This window comes from Mus caroli, unplaced genomic scaffold (genome assembly GCF_978045245.1).
Source record: "Mus caroli unplaced genomic scaffold, Mus_caroli_1 scaffold_10, whole genome shotgun sequence".
NCBI classification, from domain to species: Eukaryota; Metazoa; Chordata; class Mammalia; order Rodentia; family Muridae; genus Mus; species Mus caroli.
In genome coordinates, this window is record NW_028227265.1 from 44,729,304 (window position 1) to 44,747,057 (window position 17,754).

Below are 17,754 nucleotides of genomic sequence, written 5' to 3' on the forward strand. Positions count from 1 at the left end.
AGCCATCTGGAGGGATCTCTTGTGTTTAAGTGTTTTTTTAATACACATTTTTACGGGTGTGGGTATTTTGACTGCATATATTTATTTCTATACTATGTGTGTGCATAGTGCCCATAGTGGCCAGAAAAGAGGTTCAGGTCCCCTGAGGCTGGAATTACAATTGTGAGCCACCATACGGGTGCTTAAAATTAGACTTGGTCCTCTGCAGGACAAACCAGTACTTAACCTCTGAGCCATTTTCCTAACCCTTTCTGTTTTTGATGCTACATCCCTAGCAGCTTGGGGCCTGAAATGCTATGTGAGGGAATGAAGGACACACAGTGAAACTGGGATCCAGTGGGCTTCTCTAACGCTATGGCTGCAACCTGGACCCTCAGCTATTTATTAAATACAGCACAGCTAGTCTTGGTAGGAAGAATCTGTGGGTGAGCAATCCTAGCCTGCAAACTCCACGAGAGGAAGCCAGATCTGCTAGCCTTTGCACTGGTTGATTATCTGGAAGCCAACATTCTGGAACTCTAGGGAGAGAATTGCCGTTCCTTCTGAGCCTGGTTCATATAGGTAATTGATTAGGCAGGTTTCCCAGGGGTCAATTGGTCTTGGACTCCTGTGCCCAGATTAAGATATACATTCAGGCTGGACTCTACCTACTCAGGGTTCCCTCTGCTTGCTTTCTGTCTCTCTCTGGCCAGGGTTTCTCTGTAGCCCTGGCTGTCCTGGAAGCTCTATAGACCAGGCTAGCCTCGAACTCAGAGATCAGCCAGCCTTTGCCCCATCGAGTGCTGATTCAAGGGGGAGAGGTGTACCACCAAACCCAGCTGAAAAACTGGCACTCCTAAAATACATTTCCTTTTATTACTGTAGTGATTAAAAACTAAAACTGTTGTAAATGTTGCAAAAATAACTGGCAGATCATAAATTTATTTATAGGAGGCAACAAACTAAGTGTTGCTGGGTGATGGTGGTGCACGGCTTTAATCCCAGTGGTCAGGAGGCAAAACCAGGCCCATCTGAGGCCAGCCTGGTCTACAGAGTGAGTTTCAGGACAGCTAGGGCTACAGAGAGAAACCCTGTCTGGAAAAAATGTGGGTGACATAAACCTATATAATCCCAATACTTGGGAGACTGAGGCATAAAAACCTTAAATTTACTCAGGAGGCAGATTTCTGAGTTTGGGCCAGCCTGGTCTACTGAGTGAGTTCCGGGACAGCCAGGGCTATACAGAGAAACCCTGTCTTGAACCCCCTCCACACACACAAAGAACCTTAAATTTCAGGCTAGCGTGGCTATACCCTATCTTTTTTGGGGGTGGGGTGGGGGCTGTAGAGGGTCATTAGTATTTTTTTAATTTTTTTTTTAAATGTATGAGTGCTGTTTGCATGTATACCTGCATGCCAGAAGACGGAATCAGATCCCCTTATAGATAGTTGCCAGCCATTATGTGGTTCCTAGAAATTGAACTCAGAACCTCTGGAGGAGGAGCCAGTGCTGTTAACTGCAAAGCTATCTCACCAGTCCTGACATTAGTATATGTATATGTATGTGAGTACACTGTCACTGTCTTTAGGCACACCAGAAGAGGGCATCAGATCCCATTACAGATGGCTGTGAGCCACCATGTGGTTGCTGGGAGTTGAACTGAGGACCTCTGGTAGAGCAGTTGGTGCTCTCTTAGTGGCTGAGCTCCAACCACGACATTAGTATTTTTTAACAAAACCCAAATTAAGTAATTTTAAAATGTGCTACTGGGTAGTGGTGGTACACTCTTTAATCCCAGCAGAGACAGGCGAATCTAAGGCCAGTCTGGTCTACAGAGTGAGTTCCAGGACAGCCAGGGCTACTCAGAGATACCCAGTCTTGAAGGAAAAAAAAAAAAAAAAAAAAACTTTTACTACGGGACACTCTCAAAAGGGCCAGACTTAAAGCCAGCAAGGTGGTTCTGTAAATAAAAACTACTGAGTACCAGCCCTAGAACCCATGGAGGAAGGAGAAAGCTGTACCCTGACCTCCACACAAATGCCAGGACACTCTGTAAATCTGGGGCTGAAGAAACGGCTCAGCAGCTGCAAGTGAATGCTGCTTTCCAGGAAACCTAGGTTTGGTTCTTAGCACCCACGTGTTGGCTCACAACAGTCCATAGCTCCAGTTCTAGAGCTAACGCCCTCTTCTGGCAACAGACTCTCATGTGTACAAAGACATACACTGGGCTGGAGTTAGCTCAGTAGTTAAGAGCACTTGTTCTTGTTTAATTCCCAGCACCAACATGAGAGCTCACCACCTCCATGGGCACCAGGCATACATATCACTCATATACAAAAAAATAATTTAAATCCAAAAAATTAAGAAAACAAGACATGCGGGGCTGGAGAGATAGCTCAGTGGTTAAGGGCACTGACTGCTCTTCCAGAAGTCCTGAGTTCAATTAATCCCCAGCAACCACATGGTGGCTCACAACCATCTGTAATGGGATCCAATGCCCTCTTCTGGTATGTCTGTGTCTGAAGGTAGCTACAGTGTACTCACATATATAAATCTTTAAAAAAAGAAAGAAAAAAAGACATGCAGACAAAATAACTATACACATAAAAATAAATTAAAAAGCAAAACAAAACAATACAAAACACCACCTAAACACCCAAGAGCCAAAGCTCATCTGAAGTCAGCCCCCCAGAAAAGCAAGTTAAAATGCAGACCCGCAAAGCTTCATGAGCTTATTCCTCAGAGCTCATAGGGTTTTGTTTTAACAGTCTAAGTATCTGGCCCAGGGTGGCCTCAGACTCATGACTGCCCCGCCACAGCTGTTGGGAGACTGGATTCTTTGGGGGAATGAAGAGTAGCTCCTCATCCTTGCTCCCAGTCATCTTAGGAACCCTGGATTTTTATGCTATTTCTGTTCCAAGCCTCAAAAGAGGGCTTGGCACCAGTTACTGATCAGTAAGTGCTAGGGGCTGCAGGGTGGCTCTGTCAGCAAAGTGCTTGCTGCATGAGTTCAATAAAAGAATACACGTTAAAGATGAGGGATGTGCATCTATAATCTTAGAGTTGGAGGCCAGGTCCCTGGAGCTTGTCAGGCACCCAGGCCCCAGGTCAATGACAGTTCCTGTCTCAAAGGACATGGACAGTGTTCCTAAGGATGGCACTGAAAATTGTTTCCCATACGTACCTGAACACACACACACACAAACACAAATAAATGCTCAATGGAGTATGGACCTGGCTTGGGATGACCGCGACCTCTTAGGATCACAGATCATGGACGGGATCACAGATCATGGACGGTCTAAGCCCTGACTCCTAAACTGCATACCAGGAACCATCTCCCAGTTTTCTCCCCACCAAGCACCACATGAACTGGGAGTGAGACAGCACCCACAAGTCACCTAATGAAATGAATGACAACAGAGTCCTAACAAAAGGCACCAAACGAGGGAATGTGCCCACTTTATTAAAACAGCTGACCTGCAGGGCCCAAACCCACCCTTACAAGCAAACTACACACACCATTAAAAGCCAGCATAAGAACTCCCCATACTTAGAACCCTGCCCCCGGGGTGGGAGAGGCAGGGGGAGTGAGCTGGCCTCACAGAGGCCTCATAAATAGTAGGTCACTGCCAAGGGATGCACAGGGACTGGACAGGGATCTCTGGGACAGCCTATATCATGCAGCCTCCTGTGTCTTTGAGGACCTGGGCTCAATATCCAGTCGGCACACAGGGCTGTCGTATACCATCTGCAGGTTCACCTTGTGGCCCACCAGTTCTCGGATGTTATTGATGCCATATTTGATCATTGTTGGGCTGAGAGTGGAAGGAACAGGGTTTAACACTGAGTCAGATCAGGCTGTTTTCTGCTTCTCAGAGACTCCCTCCCATCTTTCTCAGAATGAATGCCAAAGTGTTCCCCCACGGTGAACATGCTGTACCACTGGCCCAGTCTTACCTCCCATTCTCCCCTTGTTCATGCTTAATCTAGCCTCAGAGCCCGAGTACTGGCTGTGCCTGGTACACCCTGCCCGATGCCTTCACTGCTCCTCAGCTTCCATGAAGCCTTCCTCATCTAAGTCTTACTCTGTCCTCTCTATAGCACTCCCTGTCCATTCACATCTGGCCTTCTCAGTCTCCTTATTGGCCATGCTAGTCACCCTTCCACTTCCACTAGGATCCATGGTGCATGGTATCGGGGAAGCATGCCACAGTGTTCACAGCTCAGGGCCAGGCACAAAACTTGGCATTCCTACTACAGACTTGTCAGAAGAATGACAATGGAATGACTCCGTGGAGTCATCCTAAGTTCCAACTAGGCACTCACCGTTCCAGGGAGAGACCCCAAGCAATGACAGACACATTCTCAGGGAGCCCCATAGGCAGGAGCATCTCAGGGCGGAAGACCCCAGAGTTGCCAACTTCAACCCACTTCTTTAGACCTGTGAGGACAAAGGGAGGCATGTAGATGATACTGCACAGAGAATGGAAAGATAGGGTAGGAGACTGGCAAAGAGGGTGACCCAGGCAAGTGTGAGGTCCCTTAGACCTCCCTCTGTACTGAGTTCCCCATCCCTGACCTTGGTGGTAGCTGAACACTTCCATGCTGGGCTCTGTGTAGGGGTTGTAGGCTGGTTTGAAGCGCAACTGCGTGATTCCTGTAGGGGTTGGCAGGGCAGGCTGATGACCTCAGTGTCACCCTCCCAGGCCCCCAAACACTGCCTGCTTGTGCTGGCTCGACTGCTCACCCAGCTTGGTGAAGAACTCCCTCAGCACACCCATGAGGTGGCCTAGGGTGAGACCATGGTCTGCTATTACACCCTCAATCTGGTGGAACTCTGCCAGGTGTGTGGCGTCCAGCGTCTCATTCCGAAACACACGATCAATAGAGAAGTACTTGGCTGGTGTAAACGGCTTCTGAGGAGGAGGAATGATGGCCAGGCCAGGCCTGGCCCTGGCATGGGTCAGAAGGTCTACAGGACAGTACCAGCCACCCACCTGCCCAGGCCAAGCTGTACCTTCTGGGCTAACCGGTAGAGGGCGCGGGCGCTGGCTGCTGTGGTGTGTGTGCGAAGCAGGTTTTTCCGGGCCTCTTCCAGCTTCCAGGTATACTTGTAGCTTCAGGAAGGAAAGCAGGAAGTCTGCCCTGTGGTCCTGGAACCCCAGCCTCCCGCCCCTCTCCAGCCAGAGTCCTGCTTCTGCCTCACCCCTGTGAGCCGTAGCCACCCTGGGAGTGGGTCCGTTTCACACGCTGGACATAGTCCATTGGAAGCTGCAGGGCCTCAGCTGGGTCTAGGCAAGACAGAGTCTTGTGGTCAGAGTCACTGCATGCCCAGTATGGCTCCATAGGAGCTCCTGTGCCCCAGCATTCAGGGTCACCTGGCTCTCCTCAGTAGCTGACCTTTTCCTCTTCATCCAGAACCCCCTTCCCCTTGCTTTCCTCTTCACTGTGTGAAAGCCCAAGTTTCCCTCTGGCTCTGACATATTACCTCCTGCTCTGGTCTCCTCTCATTCCTATGTGATCATGACCTGTAATCACAGGGCCACCAGCTGACATTTCAGCCTCAGGCCCTTTACGCTGGCCTCCATCTCTAGCTATGTCATATAGTCCTCTTCCCTTACTTCTTTTGTTTTTTTCTTGAGACTTGATCTGACTGTAGCTCACTATGCATACCAGACTGGCCTTGAACTCAGAGAGCCATCTGCCTCTGCCTCCCAAATGCTGTGATAAAAGGTATATGTTACCACAACCCAACCTTGTTTAAGACTCAAGCAACACATGCTTCCAACCTCCCCTAGCCCTGGAGGCACACATTAGTATCTCCAGTGGGATGGTTTTTTTTTTTTTTTTTGGTTTTTCAAGACAGGGTTTCTCTGTATAGCCCTGGCTGTCCTGGAACTCACTCTGTAGACCAGGCTGGCCTCAAACTAGAAATCTGCCTGCCTCTGCCTCCCAAGTGCTGGGATTAAAGGTGTGTGTCACCACTGCCTGGCTATCTCCAGTGATTTTTAACCCCTTGTCCCACTATATAGATTCTTCAGGAACTATCTACTCAGGAAATGGATCTCCCTGGGGCAAGGAAATTCTGTCCTACTCAAAGCTATGACTCAGTGGGTAACAGCCATCTTAGCATTCAGGAGGATCTTCAGGGAGGCCTCGAAGTATGTGACTTTTCCCCAGTGTTTCCTGGAACCCAGGGCCTTCCTCAGGTTTGGCAAGTGTTCATCCACTAACATGCACCCCCAGAAGCAAATGAGCAAAACAGTTCTTCGTTTTTTTTTTTTTTTTTTTTTTTTTTTTGAACTTACAATTTTCCCCTCAGCCTCCAGTGTAGTCCTGACAGGAAAGAGCCACCAACCATATCCACCTCAAATGTGAACTTTTTGGGAATGTTAACAACATAGTTTTGGTTCCTGTAACTCTTTTGCATGTAACAGCTGTATAGCATTACACAAATGATGTTCTTTCTGTGCCTCAGTTTCTTTAGTGGTAAATGAGGGCCAACAGTACCACAGTGTATAGTTGGAAGATTCAGAACAACGGAGCAGGTGAGCTTTGGGTACCATGACAACAGTAACACCATTGCTGCTACATTGACACGGGCACTTATGAAGCTCATCTGCTTGCTTCAGAGACGAGAAGACAACCAGTCTGAGAAGTCATTCATTTCAGAGAGATCAAGGACAGTGAAATAGGGGCTGGCCTGTGACGAGGGACAGAGAACTTGGGGACAGAAAACTTGCCAACATGCAGGAGATCCTGGATTCCACATCGTGGCTACATAGTAACTTGTAGGCCAGCCTAGGCTACAGAGTGGGACCCTGTCTTAAAACAACCCAAAGTAATGAGGGAAGATGGTCTTAGCACTTCCAAAGCTGAAGGACATGAGTTCAAGGCCAGCCTGGGCTACAGTGGGGGAATCCAACTAAAAAAACAACCAAGTTAAAAGTGGAAGTGATGGGGCTGGTGAGATGGCTCAGCGGGTAAGAGCACTGACTGCTCTTCCAAAGGTCCTGAGTTCAAATCCCAGAAACCACATGGTGGCTCACAACCATCCACAATGAGATCCGATGCCCTCTTCTGGTGTGTCTGAAGACATCTACAGTGTACCTACATATAACAATAAATAAATCTTTAAAAAAAAAAAGTGGAAGTGATGGGCATGTCCAGAACCAAGAAAAATGAGCTTCTATTTAATGGGTTATTTTTATTTTTCAATTGTGTGTATACCTTATCTGTGTGTGGTTGGCTGTATGCACATGAGCTTGTGTGCCTTAGCCCAGATGGCAGATTCCTTGGAGCTGGAGTTAAAGGCTGTTGTGAGCATCAAATATGGTGCTGGGAACTCAACTAGGCCACATACGTGCTTCAGTTTAGTGAAAAGGATTCTGGCCTCAAGTAAACGCTGGAGGGCTTACATGATAGTGAGGGGGGAAGGGACAGAGCCAGGGTGGAGTTTGATTACTTACTTATTTATGCTAAGGACAGATAAAATCCAGGTTCCAATATGCCACACTCCAGCCCTTAGGTGGCATTAAAAATCTTGGACATGAGGCCAAGCAGTGATGACCTTTTATCCCAGCACTCAGGAGGCAGAGACAGAGGCGGGTGAATCTCTAATTTCCAGGTCAGCCTTGTCTACAGGGAGTTTCAGGACAGCCAGGGCTACTGAGAAACCCTGTCCCCAGGGGAAAAAAACAAAACAAAACCCTGGGAAATGCTGGTGTGGTGGCCCATGCCTATAGTAAAACCCTGGGACATGCTAGGCATGGTGGCCCATGCCTATAGTACAAAACACTAGGCAGGCAGAAGACAGTGGATCTTTGTGAGTCTAAGGCCAGTCTGGTCTACATAATGAGTTTCAGGGCAGCCAGTAGAATTCTGAATAAAATGAAATAAAAATGCATACCGTTATATGCATTGTGACATATACCTTTAAGCCTAGCCTTGGTAGGGCAGGGAAATCCTTGTGAGTCCAAGGCCAGCTTGGTCTACATGAGCTCTAGACTAGTCAAGGCCACACAGCAAAACCCTTTTTCTCTATAAAAACAAAACAAAAGAACTCTGAGTGGTTGGCCTAAACTGACAGAGCCCTCAGGGCAGGTCTGGCAAGTTCAGAAAGCAGAGCCTAGGAACTGTGGGGAGAGATCACAGTGGAGGATGGGACCAGCTGGCCACAGGGAGGTCAGATCTCAGTTTATGAAATACGATATATCCCTTCCCTAAAGCTTTATCCAGACTTGAGACTTCTGCTACCACATTGGCCAGGCTCCCGGGCTACCCACCTCGCAGGAAGAAAGTATCATGTTGGTCACGTGCTGGGTGCTGCTGAGGCTGAAAGAGTGCATCAAAGTTCCAGAAGGAGCTCTCAATGAAATTGTCCGTAGGCATCTCAGTGAACCTGCAGGAGACATGACTGACTGCCCTGCTGCCCTGTGTCTGGTAGCTTCCAACCCCCACTCCAGGTCCTGTGCTCACCCCATCTCCAAGAAGATTTGCCGGAACTGGGAGCGGACCTTGAGCAAGGGGTGTAGGTGGCCACTATCTGGGAGCACACCACGGGCAGAGAAGTTGTAGGGTTTGAAAGGTCGGTCCCTCCAGGAGCCACTATGGGGAGATTCAGTGTGTAAAGGCGTGAGGAGAGCTGCCCGACCCCCCCTGACACCCTCTCACCTCCCCTCTCCCTACCTGGAGATCATCTCTGGGCTCAGCTCTGCCTCCTGCTTAGACACGCTTGTGCTGAAGGCCCTGCCCTTGCTCACCCAGTAGGTTTTCAGGATCCTGTGAACACAGGAAGAGAAGAGACATTAATGTCATCTCGAGAGCCATTGGATGCTAATCCCAGAACCAACTATGAAATCACTCTGGTTTTAGGTTGTTGTTGATGTTTTAAAAGATTTCACGTGTGGCTCGGTGAGATGGCTCAGCGGGTAAGAGCACTGACTGCTCTTCCTAAGGTCCTGAGTTCAAATCCCAGCAACCACATGGTGGCTCACAACCATCCATAACGAAATCTGATGCCCTCTTCTGGAGTGTCTGAAGACAGCTACAGTGTATTTACATATAATAAATAAATAAATATTAAAAAAAAAAGGGCTGGTGAGATGGCTCAGTGGGTAAGAGCACCCGACTGCTCTTCCAAAGGTCTGGAGTTCAAATCCCAGCAACTACATGGTGGCTCACAACCATCCGTAATGAGGTCTGACTCCCTCTTCTGGAGTGTCTGAAGACAGCTACAGTGTACTTACATATAATAAATAAATAAATAAATAGGATTTCACATATGCCACACTGACCTGGAATTTGCTTTATATTCAAGCATGACCTTGAACTGATTCTCCTGCTTCTCTTCTGCCTTCTATATGCCGTAATTACAGGCGTACATCACACCAGGATTATGTGGTGCTAAGGAGCAAACTCAGGACTCAGTGCACAGCAATCAACTAAGCTACATCCTGGAACCTGCCGTACTTTGTTTTTGGTTTTCTCTAGAGAGGGTCAGGTTACATAGTAAATGCTGACACTGGAAGCTTTAGGCATTAAAGACAAAGTGTCTTTATCTGCATTGGGGTTTTTTTTTGTTGTTTTTTTGTTTTTTGACAGTAAGTCGCCATGGAGCCCTGGCTGACTTGCAACTCCTTTGTAGACCAGATTAGCCTTAAACTCACAGATCCACCTGTCTCTGCTTCTTCCTGTGCTGCGATTTAAGGGTAATGACCATGCCCAGCTGCTTTTTCTCTCTCTGGTGGTAGAGATCAAGCCCAGGGCCTTGGGCATACCAGGCAAGAATCTTACAAAACTGAGCCATACCGCCAGTTTTGTTTTTATTTATGTATATTGCCCATGTCTGTATGTTTGTGTGAACGTGTAACGTGTGTGTGTGGGTGCCTACAGGGGCCAGAAGAAGGTATCAGATCAGCTATTCCTAACACAGGCATTAGAGCTAAAGTGGCAGACAGTTTTGAGCTGTCCAACATGGGCACCAGGAGCCTAACATAGTGGTTAGGAACAGCAAGAGCTCTGAACCACTGAGACATCTCTCCACCGCCCCAGCTTTTAAAAAGTACTTTAAGGGGGCTGGTGAGATGGCTCAGTGGGTAAGAGCACCCGACTGCTCTTCCGAAGGTCCAGAGTTCAAATCCCAGCAACCACATGGTGGCTCACAACCATCCGTAATGAGATCTGACGCCCTCTTCTGGTGTGTCTGAAGACAGCTACAGTGTACTTACACATAATAATAATAAAAAAAAAAATTAAAAAGTACTTTAAGAGCCATTATCACATTCATTTGTCTGTTTGTGTGTGTGCAGGTGTGTACATGTGCAGCTCATATGTGGAGGTCAGAAAACAACTTCAAGGATAAGTTCTTTCCTTCTGCCATGTGGAAACTAGGGATGGAATTCAAGTTAGCAGCCTGGTGACAATACCTTTAGCCACTGAGCTATTTTTCTGGCCTTCATTTTTGTCTTTTTTTTTTTTTCCCTTTGGTTTTTCGAGACAGGGTTTCCTCTGTAAAGCCCAGCTGTCCTGGAACTCACTTTGTAGACCAGGCTGGCCTCGAACTCAGAAATCCACCTGCTTCGGCCTCCCAAGTGCTGGGATTAAAGGCATGCGCCACCATGCCCGGCTTTTTTTTTTTTTTTTTTTTTTTTTTTTTGAATAGGTGTTTTATATAGTCCAGGCTGGCCTTGAACTCCTGATCTTTCCTCCTTCATTCTGCAATATTTATTGTCTTCTTGATACCGTCATTTGAAACTTTCTTATCTGGCCACTACCCTTCTACCTGTTCATACAATTATTTGTTCTATAAACAGTGAGAACATTTGTACCAAAGTCCATTCAAGTAGGACATGATATCAGCAAAGTATTGAGGGTTTATTTTGGGTCAGGATCTGTTATTCCACAACCCTATGAGAAGGTATTTTATTTTTTGGTTGTGAGGCTAGCCTTTAACCGCTGAGACATCTCTCCAGCCTGAGAAGGTATTTTATAAGTAAAGAAGCTTAGCTGGGAAAAGCCAGGTAAGTTGGCCACAGTTACATAGCTAACAAGTTGCAGAGCCTAGACTTTCCCACATCCCCATTTCTTTTTGTTTGTTTTTGGTTTTGTTTTTTGTTTTTTCGAGACAGGGTTTCTCTGTGCAGTCCTGGCTGTCTTGGAACACACTTTGTAGACCAGGCTGGCCTCGAACTCAGAGAACTGCTTGCCTCTGCCTCCCAAGTGCTGGGATTAAAGGCATGCACCACCACTGCCTGGCTCACATCCCCATCTCTTAAATGTTTTTATGAGACAGGCTTCACTCTATAGTCCAGGCTGGCCTAGAACTCACAAGCACCCATCTCAGCTACACGTAGTCTGCCTCAGTATGGCCTCACTTGAGTGACATATGAGCAGGAATTTCATTGGCTGACTGGCTGGAAGGTAACAGAAAGTCATTGCTTAGCAGCAGGTGCAGCAAGAGCAAAGGCAGAAGGGCTGCCTGAGCCCAACACACACACTCAAAAACCCTGGGTAAGGCTGGGTGTAGTGGTTCTAGTCTCTAATCCCAGCACTAGTGAGGCAGAGGCATGAAGATCTCTGCAAATTTGTGGATAGCCTAAACTACATGTTGAATACATGAACTACATTAGGCTAGCCAGGACTACATAGAAAAACCCTCAAAACCAAGAAACCAAACAAGAAGCACAGTAACAAATCCTGTGTAAAGGGGTTTTGGTGAAGACTGACAATAGCAGCCACTGGGTATGGGCTAGGCGGCTCTCTCCCTTCTTCCTCACGCACACAGGTAAAAGGGCCTAGCTGCAGCAGCCACTTACACTTCCGTCAGCAGCTTCCTCTTCCGGAGCTCATTCCGTTCCTTTTCAGCCAGCTTCTCAGCCTGGCCTGCCTGGACCAGCTGCAACCGCTTCTGCACTTCATCCTCTATACTGTCCACCTGCCACAGGACAAGGAAATGAGGGCTGGTGTCTGTCCCACTCGCCTTTGCCTCCAGCCTGCGGGGCCATCTCCCTGCAGGACTCACCACTCGGAACACACGGGGCCCGTCAGCGGCACTCTTGTCCACTCGGATCCATTTGTTGGACATGGCCTTGCTGAAGCCTACCTTGCCGCTGGGCAGGTGCTAGAGAAGTGGAACTGTGATGAGTGCTCTATTCCAGGGCCACTTGCACCCCACCCCATCCCCTCCCTGGACCCCAGCCCGGCCCTACCATGAGCTCACTCTGCACCAGGCCCTCGAGAGGGATGCTTCTAAACACACGGGCCTCATGGCTGCCCTCCCGGGCAATCTCCTCACCCTCGGTCGTCAGCTCCCAGCACTTGGTAGAACGAAGCTCAGCCTCAATGACCTGCAAAGAAATGAATGGCACAATGTTCAAAACCACCACCACCACCCTACAGCATTGGGCCAGAGATTCAAAGACAGCTGAAGACATGTCTCAGTAGTCAAAACATGCACTGCTCTTACCCCAACCACATAGGGTGGCCCACAGCCACTGCTAACTCTAATTCCAGGGCTCTAACTTCTCCAGCTTCCTGGAGTATTTGCACTCACCTGCACATATGCACGCACACGTGTGTGCGTGCACCACACACACAAAATAAATCAGCACCTTTAATCTCAGTAGTAGGGAGGCAGAGGCAGGTAGACCTGGTACACTTATCAAGTACCAGGCTAGTCAGGAGTACAAAATGAGACCCTATCTAAAAAGTAAACTAATTAAATTCAGAGGGCAGTCCCAAAACTGTGTAACATCTCAATGTTACTATTTTTCATATGGTGGGGGAAGAGAGAGGACAGAGGATGGAAGAGGGAGAGAGTGACTGAGTGAGTGAAGGGGAGTGGGAGGGAAAGGTGGACAGAGAGGGAGAGAAGGCATGGTACCTCAGTTTTCATTCAAGACTTTGCTTTACTATATGTCCCACGAGGGATTCAAACGCCTGGACCTCTGTAATCTCCCTGCCTTATTCTCCCGTTTTGGGACTATTGGTTGTATACTAATGTCCTTATCTGAAACAATTCTTTTCTTTTTTTCAGATTTATTCTTTTTTTTTTTTTTTTTAATTTACATGTATGTGTGTGCACCTGCATGGGTTTATGGACACCACCTACCCTTAGGTGCCTGGAGAGGCCAGTGGCTTCAGATCCCTTGGAGCTGTGATTAGAGGTGGCTTTGAGTTACGTGTGGATGCTAGGACCCAAACCCAGGTGCTCTGGAAAAGCAGCCAGTGCTCTTAATCACTGAGCCATATTTCCAGCCCCATAGACAAACTTTTGCTTTGTTTTGGAGACCAGGTTTCTCTGTGTAGCCTTGGCTGTCCTGAAACTTGCACCCTAGACCAGGCTGGCCTCAAACTCGGAGCTCTACCTGCCTCTTCCTAACAAGTGCTGGGATTGATGGCATGGACCACCACCAACCCGGTCCAGACAAGTTCTTTTTCAGTGCTGGAAATGAGACACTGGGCATGCTAGAGGAGCCTTCTGCCACTGCAGCACACCTCGAGCCTTGGTGCCTTCCTCTTCCTCTGTGTGTGCAGTGTGTAAGCACATGGTATGAACAGGTACACATGTGCTTGGTGGACAGAGGAAGCCAGTCACACTCTATCACCCTTTGCTTGTTCTCTTGAGAGGGTCTCACAAAGAAACTAGAGCTCACCATTTTTCATCTACGCCGGTACCAAGCACATCCTAACAATCCTCCTGTCTCCAGAACTCCAGGTCACTGGGCTCGAGAGGCCATGCTGAGCTTTTCCATGAGTGCGTGGATCTGATTTCAGGTAGTATGCCAAGTGCTCCTTCTGACTGAGCCCTGTCCCCCTAATCTTGTATCTTGACTGCACATGTCTTTCATCACTTATACACAGGCTGCTAAGAGCACTTTTCTTTAATTTTACAGAAAGGCTTGAACAAATGGCCTTTCTATAATATACCAAAGTATACCCAACTCTAACTCCTAAACTGATGCAGTAACTTGTTTACAATTTAAAGGCTTGGGCTGGAGAGATGGTTCAGCGGTTGAGAGCACCACTGACTGCTCTTCCAGAGGTCCTGAGTTCAATTCCCAGCAACCACATGGTAGCTCACAGCCATCTGTAATGGGATCCAACGCCCTCTTCTGGAGTGTCCGAAGACAGCTACAGTGCACTCATATAAATAAAATAAATAAATCTTTAGCCGGGTGGTGGTGCACACCTTTAATCCCAGTACTCGGGAGGCAGAGGCAGGCGGATTTCTGAGTTTGAGGCCAGCCTGGTCTACAAAGTGAGTTCCAGGACAGCCAGAGCTATACAGAGAAACCCTGTCTCGAAAAACCAAAAAATAAATAAAAAAATAAAAAATAAATTAAAAAAAAAATAAATCTTTAAAAGAAAAAAAGAATTTAAAGGCTTAATGGCAAAGACCAGGGGAGAAAAGAATATCAAAGTTTATTTTAAATAATTGGCTGAAAAATAAAATCAAGAAAGCCATGAGCCGAGCCGGGCGTGGTGGCGCACGCCTTTAATCCCAGCACTCGGGAGGCAGAGGCAGGCGGATTTCTGAGTTCGAGGCCAGCCTGGTCTACAAAGTGAGTTCCAGGACAGCCAGGGCTATACAGAGAAACCCTGTCTCAAAAAAAAAAAACCAAAAAAAAAAAAAAAAAAAAAAAAAGAAAGCCATGAGCCATATCCCTGGCACCTATATCATATTCCCCATCTGTCCACAACACTGAGGACTGCACTGTGGACAACTAGTCACGTTTGCTGGGTCACTACACTAAGCACCAGCTGTCTTATGTGCAAGACCCAAAAACAATGTCAGCATCCTAATACTATGGCAAGGACTACAGAACAGAGCTTAACTTGAGTACAGAACTTGTGCTCAAGAAATAAACAACCCAGAGCCTGGCCTCATGGATCTTGCTTCCTGAGTGGTCCACAAAAACCTCGTCATTCATTTCTTCCTAGTCTGTTTGCCAATGTTGGAAGGATGGGCTTCCTCTCTGCCCCTCTTCCTTACCCTGAATCTTGGGTCACCTGCCTCCCCATACCGGACACTATGCCCTCCAGTTTAGGAATGTTCCAGCCTCAGCTCTCAGCTCCCCACCCCAGCTCTCAGTTTAGCCTGGTATTCCTTCTGAATACTAATACAGAGAATACAATCTGGCTAGCTACAACTCCTAGTATAGTTCTCCATTCTTCTCCTGAGATAAAGACACACAAAGCAGGCTGTGCATGGTGGTAAAATCGTGTAATCTTAGCTGTTGGGAACCTGAGGTAAGGAAAGCTTGTGAACTCATACACAGCGAGTTCAAAGCCAGACTGGACAGTGAGAGCCTGTTTCAAGGTTAAACAGTATTCCAGCATTCGAGAGGCAGAGGCAGGTGGATCTCTGTGAATTTGAGGCTGAACTGGCCTACATAGTGGGTTACAGCATATCCAGGGCTATGTAAGGAGACCCAGCCTGAAAAACTGAACAAAGACAGTAAAAAAAAAACCTACAAAAAAATTTCAAAAAGAAAAAAGTACAAAGTGTGGTGGAGAGGTGCTTCAGTGGTTTAAGAGCAATAGCTCCTGCAGAGGAACTAGGTTCGAGTCCCAGCACCTGCATGGAAGCTCACAGCCGTCTATAACTTAAGTTCCCACCCTCTTCTGGTCTCCTCCAGCGTGTGGTGCACATAAACTCAAGCAGGCACACATATATACATAAAACAATAACTCTAAGAGGGTGAGTATTGGTGGCATAAGCCTTTTATCCCAGCTCTCTGAAGACACGTGGATCTTTGTAAATTGGAGGCCAGCCTGGTACAGATAGCAACCGTATTTCAAGGGTGTAGTTTTTGACTAGCAGCAGGAGGCCCTAACATGGAGATAAAAGGGGAAAACAGGAACCTTACAGAACCATGTAATTCTGCCCTGATGGTCTCTGCGGCCTATAATCCCACACCAATGCCCTGCCACTGATGTCTTGGGTGCCAACGTTTTCCTCCATTGGCCTCGAGTCAGTTTCCATCTCTACCTGATCCCGGCTCTCTGTCCCGCAACGCTAAGTCAACTGTCACAGCTAGTTCTCTGAGCCTTCACATCACTCTGGTCATTTGTGTTTCCCCATTAGATTGCAACCTCTTTCCGGGAAGCGACTCGTCTTGTCACACCCCTACATGTGTCATGTTTTCGCCTTAACAGACACTAGTCGCTTGAGGAACGTAAACTGTTCCAGACTTAGCACCAGCGCACCCCACGGTGCACCGGCACGTAATGTCCCCTCACCAGAAATAATGGGGCTGCCGGTATGAAAGCGAGGCCGGGCCGCGGCACGCCTGGACTCACCTCACCCAGAGCTTGAAGGCTCTTCACTGCGCCCACCACCGCCTGGTGCTCCACGCCCAGATGCGTAGCCAACTCCGCGCTGTCCAGACCGCCATCAGCTACCTCCAGCCGCCGCAGCAACAGTTCCAAAATGGGATTATCCGCCATGGCTACTCCCAGCGTGCTTGGCGTGTGCAGGCCGCCGGACCCGACTAGGGGACCGGAACCGGAACCGGAAGTCGCGATAGCGCGTGAGTTGCCATTTTTAGTGTGGCGCACAGGGCGACTTGGAAGCTGGCCGTCGCCATCTTAAGTGTGGCAAATGAGCCTCAACTGTACGTAAGGAACTCAGGATGCTGCATGTAGTTTGACCCCAGTGGCTTTTAGTTAACTAGTAAAGTCAATTTGATGACTTGAAGGGCAAAAGTAGTTTTCTTTTGGGATTTTTGTTTTATATCTTGAAACAGGTCTTCTTTAGCAGAGGCTAGCCTTGACCTCCTCATCTCCTGCCTACTTCTCCCAAGTGCTAGGATTACAGACAATCACTCTAAGGCTTGACTGAAATTCTATTGGTTTCCCCCAATAATTTTCATCCAGCCACCACTAGCAGGCTCAGATCACTGCTATCCTTCAAGAATTCTCAGCCCGGCAGAGGTGGTGCTTGCCTTTAATCCCAGCACTTGGGAGGCAGAGGCAGGCAGATTTCTGAGTTCGAGCCCAGCCTGGTCTACAGAGTGAGTTCCAGGACAGCCAGGGCTACACAGAGAAACCCTGTCTCGAAAAACCAAAAAAAAAAAAAAAATTTTTTTTTTTTTTAAATTCTCTCTTACCCAGAGAGAAGGCACTGGGTGGTGGGCTTCAGGCATGACCATTCTGTTGATGTTTTTGTTGTTTTTATTTTTATGTGTGAGGGTTTTATCTGTATATATGTCTATGCACCATATGTGTGCATGGTGGCCTCAGAGGTCAGAATATGGCCATGAGATCACATGGAACTGAAGCTTTGGATGTTTGTGAACCATCAGGTGGATTCTGGGAATTGAACTATGGTCCTATGCAAGAGGACTTAACAGATTAATACTTAATATTTAACAAGCGCTCTTAAGAGCTGAGCCATCTTTCAAGTGCCCCACTCTACAGATGTTAACTTCCTTTACATTTTCAAAAGGAATCGGGGTAGGGACCATACATGTTTAGGGAAGAGGGATTCACTTAAGACAGTTGCAAAACCTGCTGACCTGCATGGAGTACTTCAGGGATTTTAAGTTCTCCCTAAAATTCATAATGTAGATACTATATAAATCTCTTCTACTTTACAAGAGAAAAAATGAGGCTCGGGGTTAGAGAGATGGCTCAGTATTTAAGAGCACTCACTGTTCCTCCACAAGTCCTGAGTTCAAATTCCAGCAACCACATGGTGGCTCACAACCATCTGTAATGAGATCAGATGCCCTCTTCTGGTGTGTCTGAAAACAGCTACAGTGTATT

At 47.5% G+C, this 17,754-nt stretch overlaps 1 protein-coding gene across 1 annotated transcript; it reads right to left on the reverse strand.

Annotated features, from left to right (window-relative positions):
• Positions 1 to 3,404: 3,404 nt before the first annotated feature.
• Positions 3,405 to 16,473, reverse strand: Farsa (phenylalanyl-tRNA synthetase subunit alpha). Its single transcript, XM_021169532.2, has 13 exons — positions 16,288 to 16,473; positions 12,192 to 12,329; positions 12,005 to 12,103; positions 11,799 to 11,917; positions 8,671 to 8,763; positions 8,461 to 8,589; positions 8,268 to 8,383; positions 5,189 to 5,273; positions 5,000 to 5,099; positions 4,730 to 4,898; positions 4,562 to 4,639; positions 4,309 to 4,423; positions 3,405 to 3,797 (listed from the first exon to the last, which is right to left on the reverse strand). The coding sequence occupies exons 1-13, from the start codon at positions 16,432 to 16,434 to the stop codon at positions 3,659 to 3,661; spliced, it is 1,527 nt and encodes a 508-aa protein (XP_021025191.1). The 5' UTR covers positions 16,435 to 16,473; the 3' UTR covers positions 3,405 to 3,658.
• Positions 16,474 to 17,754: the final 1,281 nt, after the last annotated feature.